At 41.1% G+C, this 20,770-nt stretch overlaps 1 protein-coding gene and 1 long non-coding RNA gene across 6 annotated transcripts in view; one reads left to right on the top strand and one right to left on the bottom strand.

Annotated features, from left to right (window-relative positions):
• gramd1a (GRAM domain containing 1A) overlaps positions 1-15,120 on the top strand; it is a 78,448-nt gene extending 63,328 nt beyond the window's left edge. For 4 of the 5 annotated variants that reach the window (XM_034174166.1, XM_034174170.1, XM_034174167.1 and 1 more), the window contains 7 exons: positions 1,937-2,040; positions 7,961-8,191; positions 8,601-8,682; positions 9,659-9,670; positions 12,649-12,756; positions 13,096-13,216; positions 14,743-15,120. In XM_034174166.1, the coding sequence (XP_034030057.1) occupies positions 1,937-2,040; positions 7,961-8,191; positions 8,601-8,682; positions 9,659-9,670; positions 12,649-12,756; positions 13,096-13,216; positions 14,743-14,838 (754 nt within the window). In that variant the 3' untranslated portion in view covers positions 14,839-15,120. The remainder of the gene's footprint in view (positions 1-1,936; positions 2,041-7,960; positions 8,192-8,600; positions 8,683-9,658; positions 9,671-12,648; positions 12,757-13,095; positions 13,217-14,742) is intronic. The other variant, XM_034174169.1, reaches the window with a different exon arrangement.
• Positions 320-20,611, bottom strand: LOC117513924. Its single transcript, XR_004561750.1, has 3 exons — positions 19,569-20,611; positions 5,946-5,951; positions 320-330 (listed from the first exon to the last, which is right to left on the bottom strand). It is a non-coding gene; the product is annotated as an uncharacterized LOC117513924 (long non-coding RNA).
• Positions 20,612-20,770: the final 159 nt, after the last annotated feature.

Genomic DNA, 20,770 nt, shown 5'->3' with positions numbered 1-20,770 from the left:
AAGAAGTTGCAAAAGAAACCACATGAACATCTTAAAAAAAAAAAAAAAATCTGCAGTGCTGGTATGCCTCAGTTTTAGCATCATTCCAGCCTTTTCACGTTTGTGCCCAATATAGGCAATTTGCATACACTTTACTGGCAAATATTGTCCAAAAACTACAAAGGAGAACAATAAATGTATAAGATACATATCGTGTCTGTGTGCTGTTGTTGATAAATGAATCTCTGTTGGGGTAATTAATTTGTCACAATGAAGTGTTTATATCTAGGTCACACAATTTTGGGATTTTTGTTGCAGTAAAAAAAGTGTAGCGTGATCTGTAAATGTTTACTGTTGATGCTTTCACATGCTGTGGTGAGCTCGTACCAATTATTCAACATTATCATCTTCATCTGAGGTCAAGTTTTGGGGATGGAATTTAACCACGTTCACTGGATTTAATCAAAGATTATCTGTTCTACCAACAGAGCTAACGTGGGTTCTTTTTTCCGTCTGTAATGAATTAATCAATTGTTTTTTTTCATAGCATCATATCACTTCTCACAACCAGTGGAAAAAAACAGACTAAGTAGGAGCTGCTCATGACTTCAGCTTAGTTGTTTTTATTTTTTATTTCATTTGTTTGACATCAGGATAAAGGAATATGTGATCTATGAATTGCAATGCGTGGTGGAGGAGCCGTCACATCACATTCATTGCATGTGATCCTTATTCAGACATTCTGCAGCCAAACAGATGATGCAAACCGTAATTTAGTCATCTACCATGAGACTAAAACCTCTCACTGGTATTTCACTTAATCCCAGCTGTGCCTTTTTATGTTGCTTTTCCCAGACTCCCTTGCTTAAATCTGTCCTAAAACAATCACACCTTATTCCTTTTGTTTGTGGGCCATGGCTGGCAACATGTTTCAGAAATAGAATTGAATTTATTGCCAAGTTTAAACGTACAAAGAATTTGATCTGGTGTTATTGGTGCATAAACAATAGGTAAAGAAAAACACTTCTGTAAGAAGTAAAAAGAGTTTGAATCACAGACATCATTCAAATTTTGAAAAATGTGAAGAGTTTAAAGGTGAATACTTTTTATGGGCACTGTCTATGTCCGCTTCTCTGTATCAGAAACAAGGAGCTTCTTTATCACTGCTGATCAGCATTTGACAAGAAGAGGTTTGAGTCATTAAAAGACTTTTTCCATGATGGCCATCATCTCAGCAAATTTTAGTGCCATGTGGCCTCAGAGCATGTTGTGTGTTTAGGGAGGGCTGACCTCAGTATGTTCTCCCTGTTTAACTAGTTGTTAACTTAGACTATGGAGACCAGTAAGAGTCCAGTTGGGATAAACTCTCCTTTTCATAAGTTTTTTGTGGATGTTTGTCAGCTTCAGTCAAGAATGGCCCATGGTCCAACATGCTATGTTCTCTATCTGTTTCACTTGTACCGTTACTCACGACCCCTTTTTACAATTCTTTTATGGAAAATTATCTTTGAATTATGGATACTACTTAGTTTCAGAGACCAACTTTTGCATTGAGCCCTAAAATTCATTAGATCTAATAAATTATGATTTAAATGTAAAAATACAGCAGTAAATGAGTAGTGCTGCAAAATATTACAAAGATTGATTACTTTAAAAATGTTATAACTTCTGTAATTGATAGAAACCAAACATCGCGGTAGTTAATGTATTTATTCTCTTAAATGGGTCTATATTATCACAGCGACACTTCTTGTGAAATGCTGTTGAAACTGATAGGATAGGGATATAGTCATTAACTGAAAATTATTTAACAAGTTGAGGAAACATTTGAACAACCTAGTTTGAAAATACACCCCCTGCCCTCCCCAAATGGCTGTTTTCTTGCGTTAAAAAAATGAAATAACAGTGTTTCTTTTTCTGTGTAATAACAACCCAGGTTTGTTTGTGTTTCCTGCAGAGTTTCCTCAGACATCTGCTACAGGAAGCAGCCATGGAGTCTGGTCAAAGCCCTCATTGAAAAGAACACCTGGAGCGGCATTGAGGAATATTATAGACACATGGGTGAGTTACATGAACATTCAGTGCATCTAAACATGGGTCATGGGTGCACTGATTAAAAACTTATTCAGACTTATTTCTTTTTCTAAAGAAATGAGCAAAAGTGAGACTTCGGCAAATGCAGCATGCAAAGTCATACACCCAGTGGCCACTTCATTAGGTTCCCCTCTTCAGCTTCTCATTGTTGCAAATATTTGATCAATCAATCAGACATTTAGGCATGTGGGTGTGGTCAAGAGGACCTGGTGTTGTTCAAACCAGAAACTGTTGAGCTGCTGAAACTGTGATGCACAATTATCTCTTAAGATCTGCAAAGAATGGTCCAAAGAAGAAGAAAAAGCATTAAGTCAGGAGCAGTTCTGTGCAAAAATAGATTGTTGATGGAAGGGGTCAGAGGAGAATGGCTCGGTGACTAATTCAAGTTGATAGACATACACCAATACCTCAAATAAACACTCTATACGGTATAACTGTCTGCAGAAGAGACCTCTCTGAATGCACAACCCATTGAGCCTCGAAGTAGATGAACCACAGCAGCAGAACGCCACACCAGGTGTTAATCTTATCGGCTCAGAACAGTAAGCATGGACTCGCCATCATTTTATCATTAAAGTCTGGAAAAAAATTGTTACCTGGTCCGAGGAGTGTTTTTTTATGTTGCAACATTAAGAAAGTGGGCTTATAATTTGGCATAACCAACATGAAAACATGATAGCTTCTCCTGTATGAACGGTTTAGTCCGGTGATGGCGGTGTAATGGTGTGACAGCTGCATGATGGTGTCATGTCAATACGGACACTGTTGTATGCGAGGAATGTTTTCAGCATGTTGAATATATTGCGGTATTGTATCACTTTCTGTTCCGGAGCACAGCGGTGTTTTGCTTTATCTGTTAGCTGTTTAATCTGCGCAGTTAGATTGATCTAGTTAACTAGATAACGATTTGTTTCACAGTGTAATCTTCACATGCCTTAACTAAAGCACTCCCTCTGCTGAATCACCTCTAAATTATTTACACATTATTCACTTTGTGTGTTTTTAGGAATCCGCTAGCTTAGCACAGCTACTAGCTCTTAGCCGGTTTAGCATGGCGACTTCTCCTGACACCCGCACTTTTCTGCTCTGGGTGTGAAATGTTTAGTTATTCCTCGGCCTCCTTTAGCAGTAATGGTACTTGTAATAAGTGTAGCTTATTCGTAGCTTTGGAGGCCAGGCTGGGCGAATTGGAGACTCGGCTTAGCCGCCGTTAGTTTCCCTCTGGCAGATCCCGAGCAGCCGGGAAAGCAGGCCGACTGGGTGACTGTGAGGAGGAAGCGTAGCTCTAAACAGAAGCCCCGTGTACACCGCCAACCCGTTCACATTTCTAACCGTTTTTCCCCACTCGGCGACACACCCGCCGAGGATCAAACTCTGGTTATTGGTGACTCTGTTTTGAGAAATGTGAAGTTAGCGACACCAGCAACCATAGTCAGTTGTCTTCCGGGGGCCAGAGCAGGCGACATTGAATGAAATTTGAAACTGCTGGCTAAGGCTAAGCGTAAATTTGGTAAGATTGTAATTCACGTCGGCAGTAATGACACCCGGTTACGCCAATCGGAGGTCACTAAAATTAACATTGAATCGGTGTGTAACTTTGCAAAAACAATGTCGGACTCTGTAGTTTTCTCTGGGCCCCTCCCCAATCGGAGCGGGAGTGACATGTTTAGCCGCATGTTCTCCTTGAATTGCTGGCTGTCTGAGTGGTGTCCAAAAAATGAGGTGGGCTTCATAGATAATTGGCAAAGCTTCTGGGGAAAACCTGGTCTTGTTAGGAGAGACGGCATCCATCCCACTTTGGATGGAGCAGCTCTCATTCTAGAAATCTGGCCAATTTTCTTAAATCCTCCAAACCGTGACTATCCAGGGTTGGGACCAGGAAGCAGAGTTGTAGTCTTACACACCTCTCTGCAGCTTCTCTCCCCCTGCCATCCCCTCATTACCCCATCCCCGTAGAGACGGTGCCTGCTCCCAGACCACCAATAACCAGCAAAAATCTATTTAAGCATAAAAACTCAAAGAAAAAAATAATATAGCACCTTCAACTGCACCACAGACTAAAACAGTTAAATGTGGTCTATTAAACATTAGGTCTCTCTCTTCTAAGTCCCTGTTAGTAAATGATATAATAATTGATCAACATATTGATTTATTCTGCCTTACAGAAAGCTGGTTACAGCAGGATGAATATGTTAGTTTAAATGAGTCAACACCCCCGAGTCACACTAACTGCCAGAATGCTCGTAGCACGGGCCAAGGCGGAGGGTTAGCAGCAATCTTCCATTCCAGCTTATTAATTAATCAAAAACCCAGACAGAGCTGGGACAGAGCTCATTTGAAAGCTTGACTCTTAGTCTTGTCCATCCAAATTGGAAGTCCCAAAAACCAGTTTTATTTGTTGTTATCTATCATCCTCCTGGTCGTTACTGTGAGTTTCTCTGTGAATTTTCAGACCTTTTGTCTGACTTAGCTGCTTAGCTCAGATAAGATAATTATAGTGGGCGATTTTAACATCCACACAGATGCTGAGAATGACAGCCTCAACACTGCATTTAATCTATTATTAGACTCAATTGGCTTTGCTCAAAATGTAAATGAGTCCACCCACCACTTTAATCATATCTTAGATCTTGTTCTGACTTATGGTATGGAAATTGAAGACTTAACAGTATTCCCTGAAAACTCCCTTCTGTCTGATCATTTCTTAATAACATTTACATTTACTCTGATGGACTACCCAGCAGTGGGGAATAAGTTTCATTTAAAGCGCCTTGGGGCAACTGTTTGTTGTGATTTGGCGCTATATAAAAAAAAAATTGATTGATTGATTGATTACACTAGAAGTCTTTCAGAAAGCGCTGTAACTAGGTTTAAGGATATGATTCCTTCTTTATGTTCTCTAATGACATATACCAACACAGTGCAGAGTAGCTACTAAACTCTGTAAGTGAGATAGAGTATCTCGTCAATAGTTTTACATCCTCATTGAAGACAACTTTGGATGCTGTAGCTCCTCTGAAAAAGAGAGCTTTAAATCAGAAGTGCCTGACTCCGTGGTATAACTCACAAACTCGCAGCTTAAAGCAGATAACCCGTAAGTTAGAAAGGAAATGGCGTCTCACTAATTTAGAAGATCTTCACTTAGCCTGGAAAAAGAGTCTGTTGCTCTATAAAAAAGCCCTCCGTAAAGCTAGGACATCTTACTACTCATCACTAATTGAAGAAAATAAGAACAACCCCAGGTTTCTTTTCAGCACTGTAGCCAGGCTGACAAAGAGTCAGAGCTCTATTGAGCTGAGTATTCCTTTAACTTTAACTAGTAATGACTTCATGACTTTCTTTGCTAATAAAATTTAACTATTAGAGAAAAAATTACTCATAACCATCCCAAAGATGTATCGTTATCTTTGGCTGCTTTCAGTGATGCCAGTATTTGGTTAGACTCTTTCTCTCAGATTGTTCTGAGTTATTTTCATTAGTTACTTCATCCAAACCATCAACATGCCTATTAGACCCCATTCCTACCAGGCTGCTCAAGGAAGCCCTACCGTTATTTAATGCTTTGATCTTAAATATAATCAATCTATCTTTATTAGTTGGCTATGTACCACAGGCTTTTAAGGTGGCAGTAATTAAACCATTACTTAAAAAGCCATCACTTGACCCAGCTATCTTAGCTAATTATAGGCCAATCTCCAACCTTCCTTTTCTCTCAAAAAGTCTTGAAAGGGTAGTTGTAAAACAGCTAACTGATCATCTGCAGAGGAATGGTCTATTTGAAGAGTTTCAGTCAGGTTTTAGAATTCATCATAGTACAGAAACAGCATTAGTGAAGGTTACAAATGATCTTCTTATGGCCTCAGACAGTGGACTCATCTCTGTGCTTGTTCTGTTAGACCTCAGTGCTGCTTTTGATACTGTTGACCATAAAATTTTATTACAGAGATTAGAGCATGCCATAGGTATTAAAGGCACTGTGCTGCGGTGGTTTGAATCATATTTATCTAATAGATTACAATTTGTTCATGTAAATGGGGAATCTTCTTCACAGACTAAGGTTAATTATGGAGTTCCACAAGGTTCTGTGCTAGGACCAATTTTATTCACTTTATACATGCTTCCCTTAGGCAGTATTATTAGACGGCATTTCTTAAATTTTCATTGTTACGCAGATGATACCCAGCTTTATCTATCCATGAAGCCAGAGGACACACACCAATTAGCTAAACTGCAGGATTGTCTTACAGACATAAAGACATGGATGACCTCTAATTTCCTGCTTTTAAACTCAGATAAAACTGAAGTTATTATACTTGGCCCTACAAATCTTAGAAACATGGTGTCTAACCAGATCCTTACTCTGGATGGCATTACCCTGACCTCTAGTAATACTGTGAGAAATCTTGGAGTCATTTTTGATCAGGATATGTCATTCAATACGCATATTAAACAAATATGTAGGACTGCTTTTTTGCATTTACGCAATATCTCTAAAATTAGAAAGGTCTTGTCTCAGAGTGATGCTGAAAAACTAATTCATGCATTTATTTCCTCTAGGCTGGACTATTGTAATTCATTATTATCAGGTTGTCCTAAAAGTTCCCTGAAAAGCCTTCAGTTAATTCAAAATGCTGCAGCTAGAGTACTAACAGGGACTAGAAGGAGAGAGCATATCTCACCCATATTGGCCTCTCTTCATTGGCTTCCTGTTAATTCTAGAATAGAATTTAAAATTCTTCTTCTTACTTATAAGGTTTTGAATAATCAGGTCCCATCTTATCTTAGGGACCTCATAGTACCATATCACCCCAATAGAGCGCTTCGCTCTCAGACTGCAGGCTTACTTGTAGTTCCTAGGGTTTGTAAGAGTAGAATGGGAGGCAGAGCCTTCAGCTTTCAGGCTCCTCTCCTGTGGAACCAGCTCCCAATTCGGATCAGGGAGACAGACACCCGCTCTACTTTTAAGATTAGGCTTAAAACTTTCCTTTTTGCTAAAGCTTATAGTTAGGGCTGGATCAGGTGACCCTGAACCATCCCTTAGTTATGCTGCTATAGACTTAGACTGCTGGGGGGTTCCCATGATGCACTGTTTCTTTCTCTTTTTGCTCTGTATGCACCACTCTGCATTTAATCATTAGTGATTGATCTCTGCTCCCCTCCACAGCATGTCTTTTTCTTGGTTCTCTCCCTCAGCCCCAACCAGTCCCAGCAGAAGACTGCCCCTCCCTGAGCCTGGTTCTGCTGGAGGTTTCTTCCTGTTAAAAGGGAGTTTTTCCTTCCCACTGTCGCCAAGTGCTTGCTCACAGGGGGTCGTTTTGACCGTTGGGGTTTTTACGTAATTATTGTATGGCCTTGCCTTACAATATAAAGCGCCTTGGGGCAGCTGTTTGTTGTGATTTGGCGCTATATAAATAAAATTGATGAATTGATGATGATGAATATATGCCATGAAGAATTAAAGTCGTTCTTAAGGCACAAGGCGTCAAATCCAGTGCTAATGTAGAGTGGTCCACCTTATGAAGCGGCCACTCTGTGTAGTTTCATTTTTCCATACATCAAAGTCACAGGACTTAAGATGCTATAGGTTCTGTTTCACTATGACTGTGAGTGAGGATTATTTTCTGCCAGGTGTCTCCAACCTTTAATTTTGCAATAGCTGATTAAATGTCTAGTACACAGCGTTAATATTGTGACAGTGTTTTGTACCAACATTCACGATTTGAGATCCTCTCTGTTATTTATACACTGTAGATAGTAATCAGGAATATAGTAGAGGTTTGATATTCAGCTTTTCTTTGCACGGGACAGTTTTGTTTGTCCTCTGCTTTACCTTCCTGGCTTTTCTGTTTACATTCTCATTCCTCCCTCTGTCCACCCCCAAATACAGAGAGTGAAGTGTCCAAACTGGAAACGTTGCTTCAGTCTGAGGTTTCTGTGGTAACCACAGGAGAAGCGGGGGGCCTGGATGCTGCTAAGACACCACCATCCCTGCGCCGACGCAAACGCACCTGCTCTCGACGGCAGGGTGAGAGGGAGAGAGAGAGGGAAGCAGGGGGCATGGGTGCAGGAGAAAGAGGGGAGAGGGGAGTCGGAGAAGAGAGAGACAGAAGAGAAGCCAGTAAGTTAGCCAATGCCACTGAGTTCAGTTCCACTTTGTCACGGTATAATTTCAGGAAACGAAAGTGAAGATCTTTCAGCTGAATTCTGCAGTGCTTCTTCTGTGCAGTCCTAGACTCAGCTCAAGTGGTTTTATTTGGTGCTACATCACAGAACATCTGCCAGGAATTTATCCTGAACTCTGTTTAGGAGGAGTTTCTTGACGTGTAAAATTATAGACTGAGAAGTTTTTGCTTGTTTTTGAATATATTTATGCCAGGAAATCTTACTTTTTGGAAATTTTGTGACCTCATCCATGGTGATAAAGCTACAACAAAACGTGGCGCCAGCGGGGCCAGGACTCCACAGACTCAGCTTGTAGTTTAGATGACTGTGAGGAAATGACACTTATGTCTTGTGTTTGCTTTTAGCTGCTCAGTATATGAAGCGGGGAGAGCGCTCACATGCCGGACGCAGCAGTGTATCCACCATCCTCCTTATTGTCAGCTTCATGTAAGTCAGAGTGTGCATGTGTGTTTGCTAGCTGTGAATCCTCTCTGTTTCCACACTTTGCTTTTGGCTGTTGTCACTGAAGGTACTGTACACCAGGGGACACCATCCCTACACCTGGAGATCACCTGTCCTGTGTGTTTTCCATGTGTTTGGAGGTGTATCCTAGATCTTGATTGGCTGAGCACACCTGACCTAGTTACTTAGTGTATGGAACGTGACAGTTGGGAAAACACGCAGAACAGGTGCTCTCCGGGTGCAGGCTTGGTGACCCCTGGTGTACTTTATCTTTTATGCTTTATAGCCCATTCCTTGATTTTTAAAGCTCATTCATCTTTCATCTTAAATCACAAATACTCAGAAAAGGACAGAATATTCTTTTTTTATGTGTATAACTACTGATTATTGATTGATACCTGGGCCTGGTTTCATGAAGCAGTCAAGTTTAGTCAAATAAACTCAGTTGACTGATAGTTGACTGGGCCCCGGTCACACTCTCTGTTTGCGTCCTTGGACAAGACACTTCATTTGCATAGTCTCAGTCCACCTAGTTGTACAGGGTACAGGCCTTGACGTAGGAAGTAACCTGTAAATGATGTCATCTTATCCAGAGGAGTTGTAAATGCTTATCCGTTTCACACTATGCAGTCTGGTGCTCAAGAATAGAACGGGTGCTCCTCAGGGCCTCTATAGGTCTACTTCTTACTATTGATTGGAAATCGGTCCACTGAATGCATCATATGTCCTTGTGTGCATGTGGTCATCTTTACTGGATTCTTTTCCTACATTGTGTAGCAGTCATATGGCATTTGACATAATCTGTCCACCTTTTTTGTTATTTGTTTTCTGTTTTTTCAGTTTAACTTCCATCTGAATGTTCCTCTTTTCTGTGTTTGGTATGGAACTGCACACTAACAGCTTCCCAATGCCTTTCTTACTGTTTCTCTCCCTTTCTTACTGCAATGCTTGTTACACATAGGATCTGTATCAGGTACTGTATGAGAGGCTTTAATATCACTATTTCCTGTAATAATAATTGTAAATGGGGATTTTCTTTTAGGAAATATCCTCCCTGTAGTAGACTCAACATTTGTTGCAGTCCAGCATTTTATAACATCACTGAGTGATGGCTTGCCTGATTTATTTATTTATTTATTTTTTATAAACAACTCAAACTCCTAATGATCTCTGAAAAAGTGATTGGCATATTCTTAACTGACCAGAAACATTAGGTTTGTGTGTTTATTTGCATAACTTGCTTTTTGTGCTGTTATTGCTGCTGTTTTATGAAATAGTTATGCACATTGCAGCACATTCAGATACCTGAACTACACTGGATTATGCAGTCTGAACTGCTCTTACAGTTTTTGTTGAGCAAATGAACTCTGGGGCCATGCGCTGGTGTCACGCATCACCTTGGGTCCTGGATGACAACCACCACGACAGACAGCTGGTCCATTCCCCACCTCTCAAAAGTGACCAGCCATGTGAAGCATAGGTCTCTCCTTGGCCTTTTTCAGCTGCTGGGGTCCTCAGTACTGAGGCACCTGCACACTGAATTATGCCCAGAGAAATCAGCCACATGGCCAAAGTGTCATAGCTGACGCTTCCTGATATTTATTCATTATTGTGCAACTTGTCAGGGTCCAGGACACAGTGGTAACAGACTAAGCAAGTCATCCCTCAATTCCCTATTCTCAGCCAGGGACTCTAAAGCCTCGGTCCCACCAAATAATAAGCCATGAATAATGAGCCACGCACGGGTGTGTCAGCAATTATTTGAAGAATGATCCACGTTTTAAGCTATCACGTATCCGCTACTATGTGCCTCTCTGTACCTCACATGTACCAGGTATCAGTCTCTAATCAGCCACAACCGACCTGTCATTTGAGCCCCATCCACCCTTGAATGGCTCCTGTCGCTGCCTATGATCCACGTCAAGCCACATATGATCCATGTAGCACCATATAACGTGACGTTGGTGCATGTTTAGGCATGTGTTCCCTTTTAAAGTGTGGGTTTTCAGTTCACAGTGTCTATTCAAGATGTTGTCACACAGTCTGACCGGTGTGCGCCAGGCTGCTGTTCACCTGTGCTTCAGAGTCATTAAATGCACCACACCAGCTAGAATGGAACCACAGGTTCCTGGACAGTTGCCTTTGCGCTTCTTCTCGCTGGCTTTATTTCTTCCGCGGCATTGCAGTCATTTTGACACCGTGATCCAACTTTTAACTTTGTTTTCGTCCATCTGCAAAATCACTCTTTTGAGTGCTCTCATTCTGCGTAAAAGCTCATCTTGAGTGCAAGTCATTGTGCACACAGGAGGGAGGAGCTCATCTGATCCAATATAACAAATGTTAAATCGGTCATAAACATACTTTTACAGCTGCTTATAAAGAAGGAATGAACATGCAACTGTTTTACCAAGCTATTACAATAAGTACCTTTTTAGGCTGTTCCATATATGTTCTCCACCTCAGCGCATGAGGGGGGGGGGGGGGGGGGTGTCCAGATGAAACAGTCCTCTGTGATTCCAAAAGAGATTAGAGGTGTTTTCAACTACCAAACTGTGGCAGAAAATGATAAATCCATTACACAATAATTATTTTATATACAGCATTAGGTGCACAAATCAGATGGGATTGTCACGATGTGCGCGAGAGGGCGGAGCCAAAATAGCCTGTCCAAAATAGCCCGTCTTGTCCTTGTAGCCGCCAGGTGCTCGGATAATGGACTTTTAACAGCCTCGTCCTCACCATAAACATGCCTCTAAAAATTCTTGTTTGTCCTCGTACTACCTTGTACACAAACTGCCCCACGCTGTTGTTGCTAAATTTTAAACTTTTTGAAATTAGCGCCACACTGAGAGATGAGCCTCTTTTTTTATTCTGCCTCTAAGAGCCTCAGAACCACTATTCTCCCAAGATTCTCACACCAAAAAAAAAATGTTGCATGGCTCATTATTAATCCTTCATTATTCGGTGGGACCAGGGCTTTAGTCCTCCGGGGGAATCCCTGTGCATTCCCAAGCCAGGTGGGAGATGTAATCCCTGCAGCATGTCCTTGGTCTTTCCCAGGGTCTCCTACCAGTTGGACCTGCCTGGAAGACCTCCTTAGGGAGAAGACCATGGGGCATCCTCACCACATGCCCGAACCACCTCAGCTGGCTACCTTCAATGTGAAAGAGCAGCGGCTTTGCTCTGAATCCCTCCTAGATAGTCTAACTTTTTGCCTGTCCATGAGTGTAAGCCTTTATACCCTATGGAGGAACCTCATTTCCTCTGCTTACGTATGTGATCTTGTTCTTTCATCATTACCCAAAGCTCATGACTATAGGTGAGGACAGGGGCACAAATTAAAGTCCTCCCCTTTTGGCTCAGCTCTTTTCTTCACTCACTTTCTGTTGTTCTCTCACAATGCAAGTGATACTTATTATCTGAATTTCCCCAAGTAACCGCTCCTTTGGCACAGTCACACCAACGGCACTCAAGCATCATCCAGAGAGGCCAAGTGCCAAAGACACCCAGGTGTCACCTTAAGTCACTGGTGATGCTGACATCTTTGCAGAAGAACACAGGTCGAAGTCTTTGGTTGAATAAATGACTCGTAAATGTGACCTTTGTAAAAAGCTGGCTGAGTGTTTCAGCTTTTTAAAAGACATGACCAAGCTGGCAGAGAGAGAGAGAAAAAAAAACAGATTTATGGTTGTTTTTGATTCTATTAAGAGAGCAAATGTGGATCATGACACACGTTTTATTATCAGTTATTTTCAGGAACAAAATAATATTCGATCATTCACAAACTGAATCACAGAAATGGTTATCTGGTGACAAAAATGCACACTGTTAAACTGAAGTTTCACTGCACTGTGGTGATTGACTTTGTCCTTTGAGGCGTTGTCATTACTGGTTATTTATATGGCGGTTGCTACTTTTTTTTTTTTTAATTCTCTCTGTGGTTTGTGTCAGTCTGGTGGTGCTGGTGGCTCTCAACATGCTGCTGTTCTACAAGCTGTACGCTCTGGAAAGAGCTGCGCACACCCTGGAGTCGTGGCACTCTTACTCTGTGGCCGACAGGTAAACACGCCACGGTCCTCTCCATACAAATATGGACTTTCTATAATTATCTCGTTCCTCTCCCAGCAGGACGGCTGGGTTAATTGGCTGTTGTCTTTCTTATATCTGTTATTGTCTTGTAGAGTTTAGTCTCTTGGGATCAGAGTTCTGAAATATTCCTCAGGGTTTGACGTAATTGCAAAGGCAACAAATGTTATCCGGCCTTTAGTGGTGCCCTTTAGTTTAAACCTTTGATTGGATGAAATTAATGCAGATGGCATTCTTCAAATCTCTCTGGTCACAGTGAAGTTTGCTCATGTTTCTCCACTCTTCCCTCCTCTGGTGTCTGCCGCTCATTAGTCCTCTGCCACAAACTGCTGGAGAGTGGGCTCAGGTCTTACAGCTCCAGAGACAATTCCACCAGGCTCAGCTCAATAAGTGGCAGCAGATTCTGCAGTCCTCAGTCACGCTGCTGGATCAGGTATGAGAGTCTTCAGTAAATCATTTCAACTAGACTCACCCAGAAAAATGACAAAATGTGGGCAAGAAGGTGTGAACGAGATGTGGGCACAGAAAGATGACCTGAAGAATTAGAATTGCACACATTTCTGGTACATGCATGAACATGGAAAATGTATGATGTCAAATCTAAATGAACAACAGTCGCTGCAGATTTCAGTCACACAGGTTCTGAAGACAAATCCTCGGTGCACGAGTGTGCACTCGCATTTTTCTTCTTGTATGAGTGGACTTCAGTGAGAAGAATAGGGCTATTACATAATGATACTGTGACTCTAACTGTGAAACTCCACCAGTGTTACTTACTGGATGCAGCGACAGAAACCAGCAAACTGTAAAGTTGTAGGAGAAATGCTTGTTAACCAAGGTGATGACATCTGAATGCAGCAGCACCTCACAAAGTGTATTACTAAAATGTAAAGTGCAGCAGTGCTGCTTCACAATCTCACTTCAGGGAAACATCCAGCCGGTCAACTGGGGCTTCACAATAATTGCTGATATCATGTTTTCTGGAGTACAAGTATCAGGTGATTTGTTTTTGTTGTTATTGTTTGTTTTTTTTTGTTTTGTTTTTTTTACAAATTTGAGAGGTCCTGCAATATGTGACGGAAAAATCATGTATTTGTTATTATTCACAACTGTAAGTTGTGCTTGTCAAAAGAAATTGCTGTCCTAACGTTTGTCCATATGGCAAAACTTTCTGTACAGACCGTAAACCTCTCAAAATCCAAATGTCCATACGTTTATACTGTGAGGTCAAAGCTCTGCCTGACTTTTTTTAATTGAATTTTGATTTTTGAGTATGAAATGTGACAGAAGTCCTGAAATGCTCACATCACGTGCTAGATAGTGACTAAAGCTGCTCAAATATGCAGTAAGGTCTCAGCTGTTTATGAATTTGAAGTTAACGTTTGGCAAAAATAAGATGGGCTGGCAGCCAAACATCAACTTGTAGTTGTGTCCCTTGCCATTGTGGGCAATTTGCTTGTTGTTGTTGTATTGTTGCTGTTGTTGTTATTATTGTTAATAACCTTTAATATAGGGCTTTCTAAGTAATCAGTGCACAACCCACGTTTGGCATAGTTCTGGTCTCATGATTGATGTGTTAACTGTTGTTAACATTAACAAGCTGTGGATGTCCTACAAAAATCCGTGTCAATCTCATGTTTTCTGTTGTCCTGACCGCATCAAATAGCATTCACTATGTGGTCCTTCATGCGTTTATTTGTCCATTTTGTATATTTTTGGAATACATGCCTTTATGTTAATTAACAGCACATGCTGTGGTCTGCACATGTGCTACATTGAGTTTCTGTTTGTTGTTAAACTTGCCCCCAGGGAATGCTGTGTTAAAAACTGCTTTTTTCTGCATACAGAAAAAAAAAAAACATGTATTTGTACTCTGGAAAATACTCGGACTGTGCTGAAAGAATGTATATTTATTTTTTGTCCTTCTCTCACACTCTCTTTCTTGCTCCATTTCCCCAGATGAAGCAGTCTTTAGAAAAGCTCCACCAGGGCATTGCGGTCCCAGAAGTTCCGCAGGACACTGACACTCTCACAGAGTCCCTGTCTGAGGCCTGAGCCCCTCCATGTTAAGAAGCTGGGGGTGTTTTCTCAGTCACACAGTCTGCAACGTCCACCATTTTCAAATGAAAAAGCAGAACAGAAACCACTTTACTCAAGTCTCCTGGCCTTACTCATTTCAAATATCAGCCCTCAGCCTCAACCAGCAACAACCTCTGGAAACATTTAGTGATGTTCTGTTATGAAGGTGCCAGGTCCACAGCAATAATGTGACTACAGCTGTGTGTCCTTCTGTACCGGGCCTCAGGTAAGCCCATTTGCACCTTCCACTCCCCTCCACTGCTGCTTAAAAGTAACTCTCCTCCCCGTCAGGGAGGAGCCGAGAAGCATTTCAGAATGGCCAGTCAACGTTTCAGAGCGACTTGAGTTATTTATTGTCACACTCCCCCATTTCATGACTATCACAGACTTTTGGTCAGAGTCAGCGATGGCGGACAGCCACGAGGTCTTACTCTCTGTCCTGAGAACAGTTGGATGTTGTTGCCTGTCGCGGATGCCTGCTGAACCAGGCGGTGTGCCGAAAGCCACCGGCTGTTTGGACGGGACGTACCGACCTCCATGAGAGTGCTGACAGGAGCAGGTCACTCTCAGTAATCCCTCATCATCCTCCCCGTCCTTCTCTGTCTAAGGAGATGACACATTTCAACACTTTCCTCAGTTTTGTTTTTAGAGGGGCAAACATCTGAAAATGAAGTCGCACTCTGTCTCCTCACAGTCTTGTGAGGGTGTTATCGTTTTTGACGCTCGTCCCGGCACCCGGGCCGTGTCGGCCATATTTGTGTTTGTTACAGTATTTATTAGCGCTGACTTGGACCTGAAGTCCCGTCTTGCTCTGAAGAAGTTGTGTGAGTGGATATTCTGTGCTGTAATTTGCTGTTGAAGTACGGACCAAGAAGAGATACACCAGGAGGAGTACTGGTCATAGCAATAATGAACATAGTGATTCTAGTACTTTTGAATGTTTCAAAGTAGTATCTATAATAATAATAATTATTATTATAATAATGTGAGGCAATGAAAAACAAGCTGAGAAGATTCATGTTACTTTTTCGCCACGTTATCGTTGACTTTGTTTTGGTGTCTATATGATGGAGCTGAAGAGTTTGATTACTGTAGAAACCGAAGACCAGAATCAACTGTACTACAGGGTTTTAAACAAAAAGGACCAACCAGAACTTTGTAGGCCCAAATGCGGATAAAGGGAATCTGTTTTTCAGTATTTTTTTGTGTGTGTGTGTGTGAGATTAATTTGACTTGTCTTATTTTCATTTTAGTTTAATGTTTGTGATATCAGTCTTTATTTTCTAGTTTCTTAAACGTGAAAACAGTTCTTTCTCCAGACTTTTTCCTCCCCTCACTGACACAGTCTTCTTTTTTCTTCCATACATTTGCTCGCTCTTGTGTGCGCTCTCTCTCTCTTTCTGTTTTGCACTGAATATGGCGTCTATGGAAACACGTGGGCCTTGCTGTGCACGGCCATTCACTGATAGCAAAAGGGTATATTTATTTGGGGTTTGGGGGGGGGGTCTGGGTTGAGTGATGGAGAGAGCGAGAGAGAGACGTGAGGAGCAGGAGTGAAATTGTACTGTAAAGGTGATTGTACACACCACCATGGAGAGAAATGAAAAGTTCTAAAATGTGCAACTCTCATGTCTCTGTATTTTCCACAGAATCAAGTTTTAAACATTCTCTGGGCGGTAAACACACTGTTACTTATAAAATAAACAGTATCAATGAGATAAGAGTAAAAAGTCTTTGATTAAAATCAGAAGTGTCAGTCAGCGACCAGCTTCTTTAAGGCTAATCACAGAAATTCTGAGATGAATCCAGTTGTGAATTTAAAAAAAGGTGCTGATTCAGGAACTGGTTTCATGAGCTGTTTTTCAGTAAGTCGTGATGGTATTTCATTTTTTATTTATGTATTTATGAGCAGAGGATGTGGTTTACTTCCTTTGAATGACATTTTTCAAGCCCGAGCAGAGATTTAAAGGTGTTAGCACTGGTACCACAGTCTCTTATACAAAGAGACTGGTAGCGTGTTTTTAAAAACATGGCTGTGATTGGTCCTTCTGATACGTCAGCTGCTATTGGCTATCACGCCATGCTCTGTAATTGGCAGTGGCATAACCGCTGAAAATGTGAAAAACAAACTGAAAGACTTGAAAAGTGAGACAAACTAGTTGCAAAATGTCGCAAATATTGTGGGTGGGAGTTTATCTCACCCCTGTAAAACCAAAATGGAATGCTTTGTGTGTCTGGAATTTGCACGGCAACCGAAAACATTTGGAGGTTTGAAACGTTGTAAACAATGGCTGCAGCCAATTAGAGAGCAGCGTGTCTCAGCCAATCGGCAAAATGTCAGAATCCTGACTAAAAGTCACGTGACCAAATAACCCATACGGACTCCTTTGCAATGGATGGAGGAGTGGAATCAACTTATAAAGGTGTAAACCTCAGTTAATGATTCTGGGGTTTCGTGTGAGTCGTCGTCACAAGGAATGAAGCACTATGGGCTTGATGGAGCTGAATCATCACAATCTTAGTTTAGCTTTGTCCAACTTTTTTGTTCCCATTTGCTTTTTGTTCTGGCGCTCTGGGAGGCAGTTAGGAAATGTTCAGACAAACAAAAAGAAAATCCATTAAAAACATACGTTTTTAAAATGCTAGAGAATGTTAAAAGAAAAAAATGCCCTGAATGGCAAATACATGTAATATGAAGTAAAACTCCCAAGATATGTTGCGCTGATGTTCCTTTAAATTTAAACTTTTATTTTCATTGTCTGGATGCCCAAAATCATTTGAATGACAGTTGGGCTCGTCTCAGAACAGCAAAAGCAATGGCACTCTTACTTAATTTGCACATTTATTTTATTAGTTAGGCTTTATATACAATCTGCTTCTCTTTCTATGCCAACAAATACTTTCCAATTGTTTTACAGGTTTTTTTTTTTTTTTTTTAGTGTGTCACTCGTTCCATATAAATCCCATGATGAGGGTGAAAACTAACTCCTCTGCAAATAAAAACACACAGACCAGCTTGTATGAACGTCATCGGCGGGTTTGAAAGAGAGATAATCTGACCCTGCCTCCCCCCTCAACCTTCAAGTGCTGCAGTTGTTGATTCAACAAAGATCACATCATCATTTAGCAACTCTTAGTGCTCAACTTTTCCTTGATGACAATGGCAACACAAGTCACCAGACTCCATGACCCAACACCCAGTCCATGCAAGTAAATGGTTTGAAAATACATTTCAATGTTGTGATTCATATTTGCGAAGAGCAGTAATTAAAGTGGGACACAAGCTGGTTTTCTCATAACTTTATTTTCTTGTGTAATTTCTTTTAAATCCATTTTTTATAGCAACACCTTAGACAAGAAGTGAAAACTGCACAGACTCATTTCAAAAAGTGCGTGACCATGAGCAGACTGATGGTGCAATGTGGGTTTTATTTCACTTACTGGCTTTTAGGTGAGAAAATACAATTCATATACAGTGCATCCAGAAAGTGATCACAGCGCTTCACTTTTTCTGCATTTTATGTTGCAGCCTTATTCCAAAATGGATGAAATTCATTTTTCCCTTCAAAATTCTACACACAACACCCCATTATGGCAATGTGCAAAAGGCTTTTCTGAGGTTTTTGAAAATGCCTTCAAATTAAAAAAAAAAAAAAAAAACACGTACATAACTATACACAGCCTTTGCCATGAAGCTCAAAATTGAGTTCAGGTGCATCCTGTTTCCACTGATCGTCCTTGAGATATGTAGACACCTGTCATCATATAAGGTTCCACAGTTGACAGTGCATGTCAGAGTACAAACCAAGCATGAAGTCAAAGGAATTGCCTGGAGTTTGCCAAAAAGGCACCTGAAAGACTCTGACCATAAGAAAACATTATCTGGTCTGATGAGACAAAGATTGTACTCTTTGGTGTGAATGCCACGTGTCATGTTTGGAGGAAACTAGGCACCATCCGTACAGTGAAGCATGGTGGTGGCAGCATCATGCTGTTTGGATGTTTCTCAGCAGCAGGAACTGGGAGACTAGTCAGGGATGTGGGAAAGATGAATGCAGCAAAGTACAGAGACATCCTGGATGAAAACCTGCTCCAGAGCACTGTTGACCTCAGACTGGGGGACGGTTCATCTTTCAGCAGGACAATGACCCTAAGCACACAGCCAAGATATTAAAGGAGTGGCTTCAGGACAACTCTGAATGTCCTTGAGTGGCCCAGCCAGAGTCCAGACCTGAATCTGATTGAACGTCTCTGGAGAGATCTGAAAATGGCTGTGCACCGATGCTCCCCATCCAACCTTGATGGAGCTTGAGAGGTGTTGCAAAGGTGTGTCTATTTTTGAGCAGTTTTGCCCAAAAATAAACTTGTGGCATCATATTCAAGAAGACGTGAGTCTGTAATTACTGCCAAAGGTGCATCAACAAAGTATTGAGCAAAGTGTGAATACTTCTTATGTGCATGTGATTTCTTAGTCTTTAATTATTAATGAATTTTCAAACATTTCAGAAATCCTTTTTTCATGTCATTATGGGGTGTTGAGTAGAATTTTGAGTGGGAAAAAATGAATTCCTTTCATTTTGGAATAAGGCTGTAACGTGGAAAAAGTGAAGGGCTGTGAATACTTTTTGGATGCACCGTAGTGTGGGGGGGTAAAATTTCTAAGGGTATGTACTGGGGTTGATGTACTCATGCAATTATACTTTCACTGTCTATCTGGAAAGACCTTTTCTCAAAAAGTCTTCATGGTTGATACAAAATGATCAGTGCACATGCAGATCGGCAGTGTTTTGCTGCCACCTAGTGTTCCTCAATACTGATTGGCTTCATGTAAACAGGAAACAGCTACATTGAGACACCAAAGCTCATGCTTCGAATCTTTGCCTTTTTGGTTTCCACTGGCTTTTCGCTCTGAGGCACACTGGGCTGGTTTTGTGGCAGTTTGATTTAGCATTGTTCCAAAAGCCCTTCATCTCTACAAAGACACTTTGATATTTCTGTGAATTTACACATAGGAAAGTTTCCTCTGTTTCAGGTGACCGTTTCATCACAATTTCCAGATGAACAGTTTTCATTGGTCCCCATCTGGTGCAATAATGTGGGTGTGATGATTCTCACAGGAAGTCATATTTTGAAACAGATTGTTGGTCATCACCACCTTTGTAACGCAACATTTTCACACTGCTCGCACATAAACAAGCTCAAAGATCAGAATCGGCAGTGGCTCTGCCTCATTGTGAAACCAGCTTAAAGGCCCGTCATGGCTCACAGAGATTTATACAACCGGTTTAGGCAGCAGGAGCAGACAGAATGAAAGAAAATACACATTAGACATCACTTTTTGTGAAGGGGTAAAAGATAAAACAGGAAAACCAGTTTGTGAACACACTTGGCCTTTTGTGTGAGCTGGTAACTTAAAGAATTCTCAAGTTCAACATGCACTTTAGGAGAAACACATTGATTATAAGGTATTGCGTGAGGGAGTAGAGGTATGAACGCCCCCTAAATTAAACAAGATTCCTCTTTAAAGGTGCACATAGGACTCAGCTGGAGTGTGAAATTGTTAGATGCTCACTGTCTGTTAAAACTGGTCAAAGTTCACCCCCGTGCTGCTGTTTGGACCAGTGCGTAGCATATCGGGGTGAACTTCGTGTTCAACTTCCCCTGAAACATTCTTATCACTGACTGCAGTAACAATGTTTTGTTTTTTTTTTTGGTTTGTTTGTAAACTACTTAATTACTTCATGTTTCTTCAAATGAGTCACCCTTTTGAAAAACTAAATGAAACACTTGCTTTGGAGAATGTTTCATTGTGTCAAAACGCTTGGTGTGCTAAAAGAAATATTTGCTTCAGACAAGATATTTTGAAACAGTTCAAACTACATGAACCATTTGCCTCACAAAATGACTT

The sequence above is a fragment of the Thalassophryne amazonica genome, chromosome 7 (genome assembly GCF_902500255.1).
Source record: "Thalassophryne amazonica chromosome 7, fThaAma1.1, whole genome shotgun sequence".
In the NCBI taxonomy this organism is placed as follows: domain Eukaryota; kingdom Metazoa; phylum Chordata; class Actinopteri; order Batrachoidiformes; family Batrachoididae; genus Thalassophryne; species Thalassophryne amazonica.
This window is presented reverse-complemented; position numbering and strand designations above follow the sequence as displayed.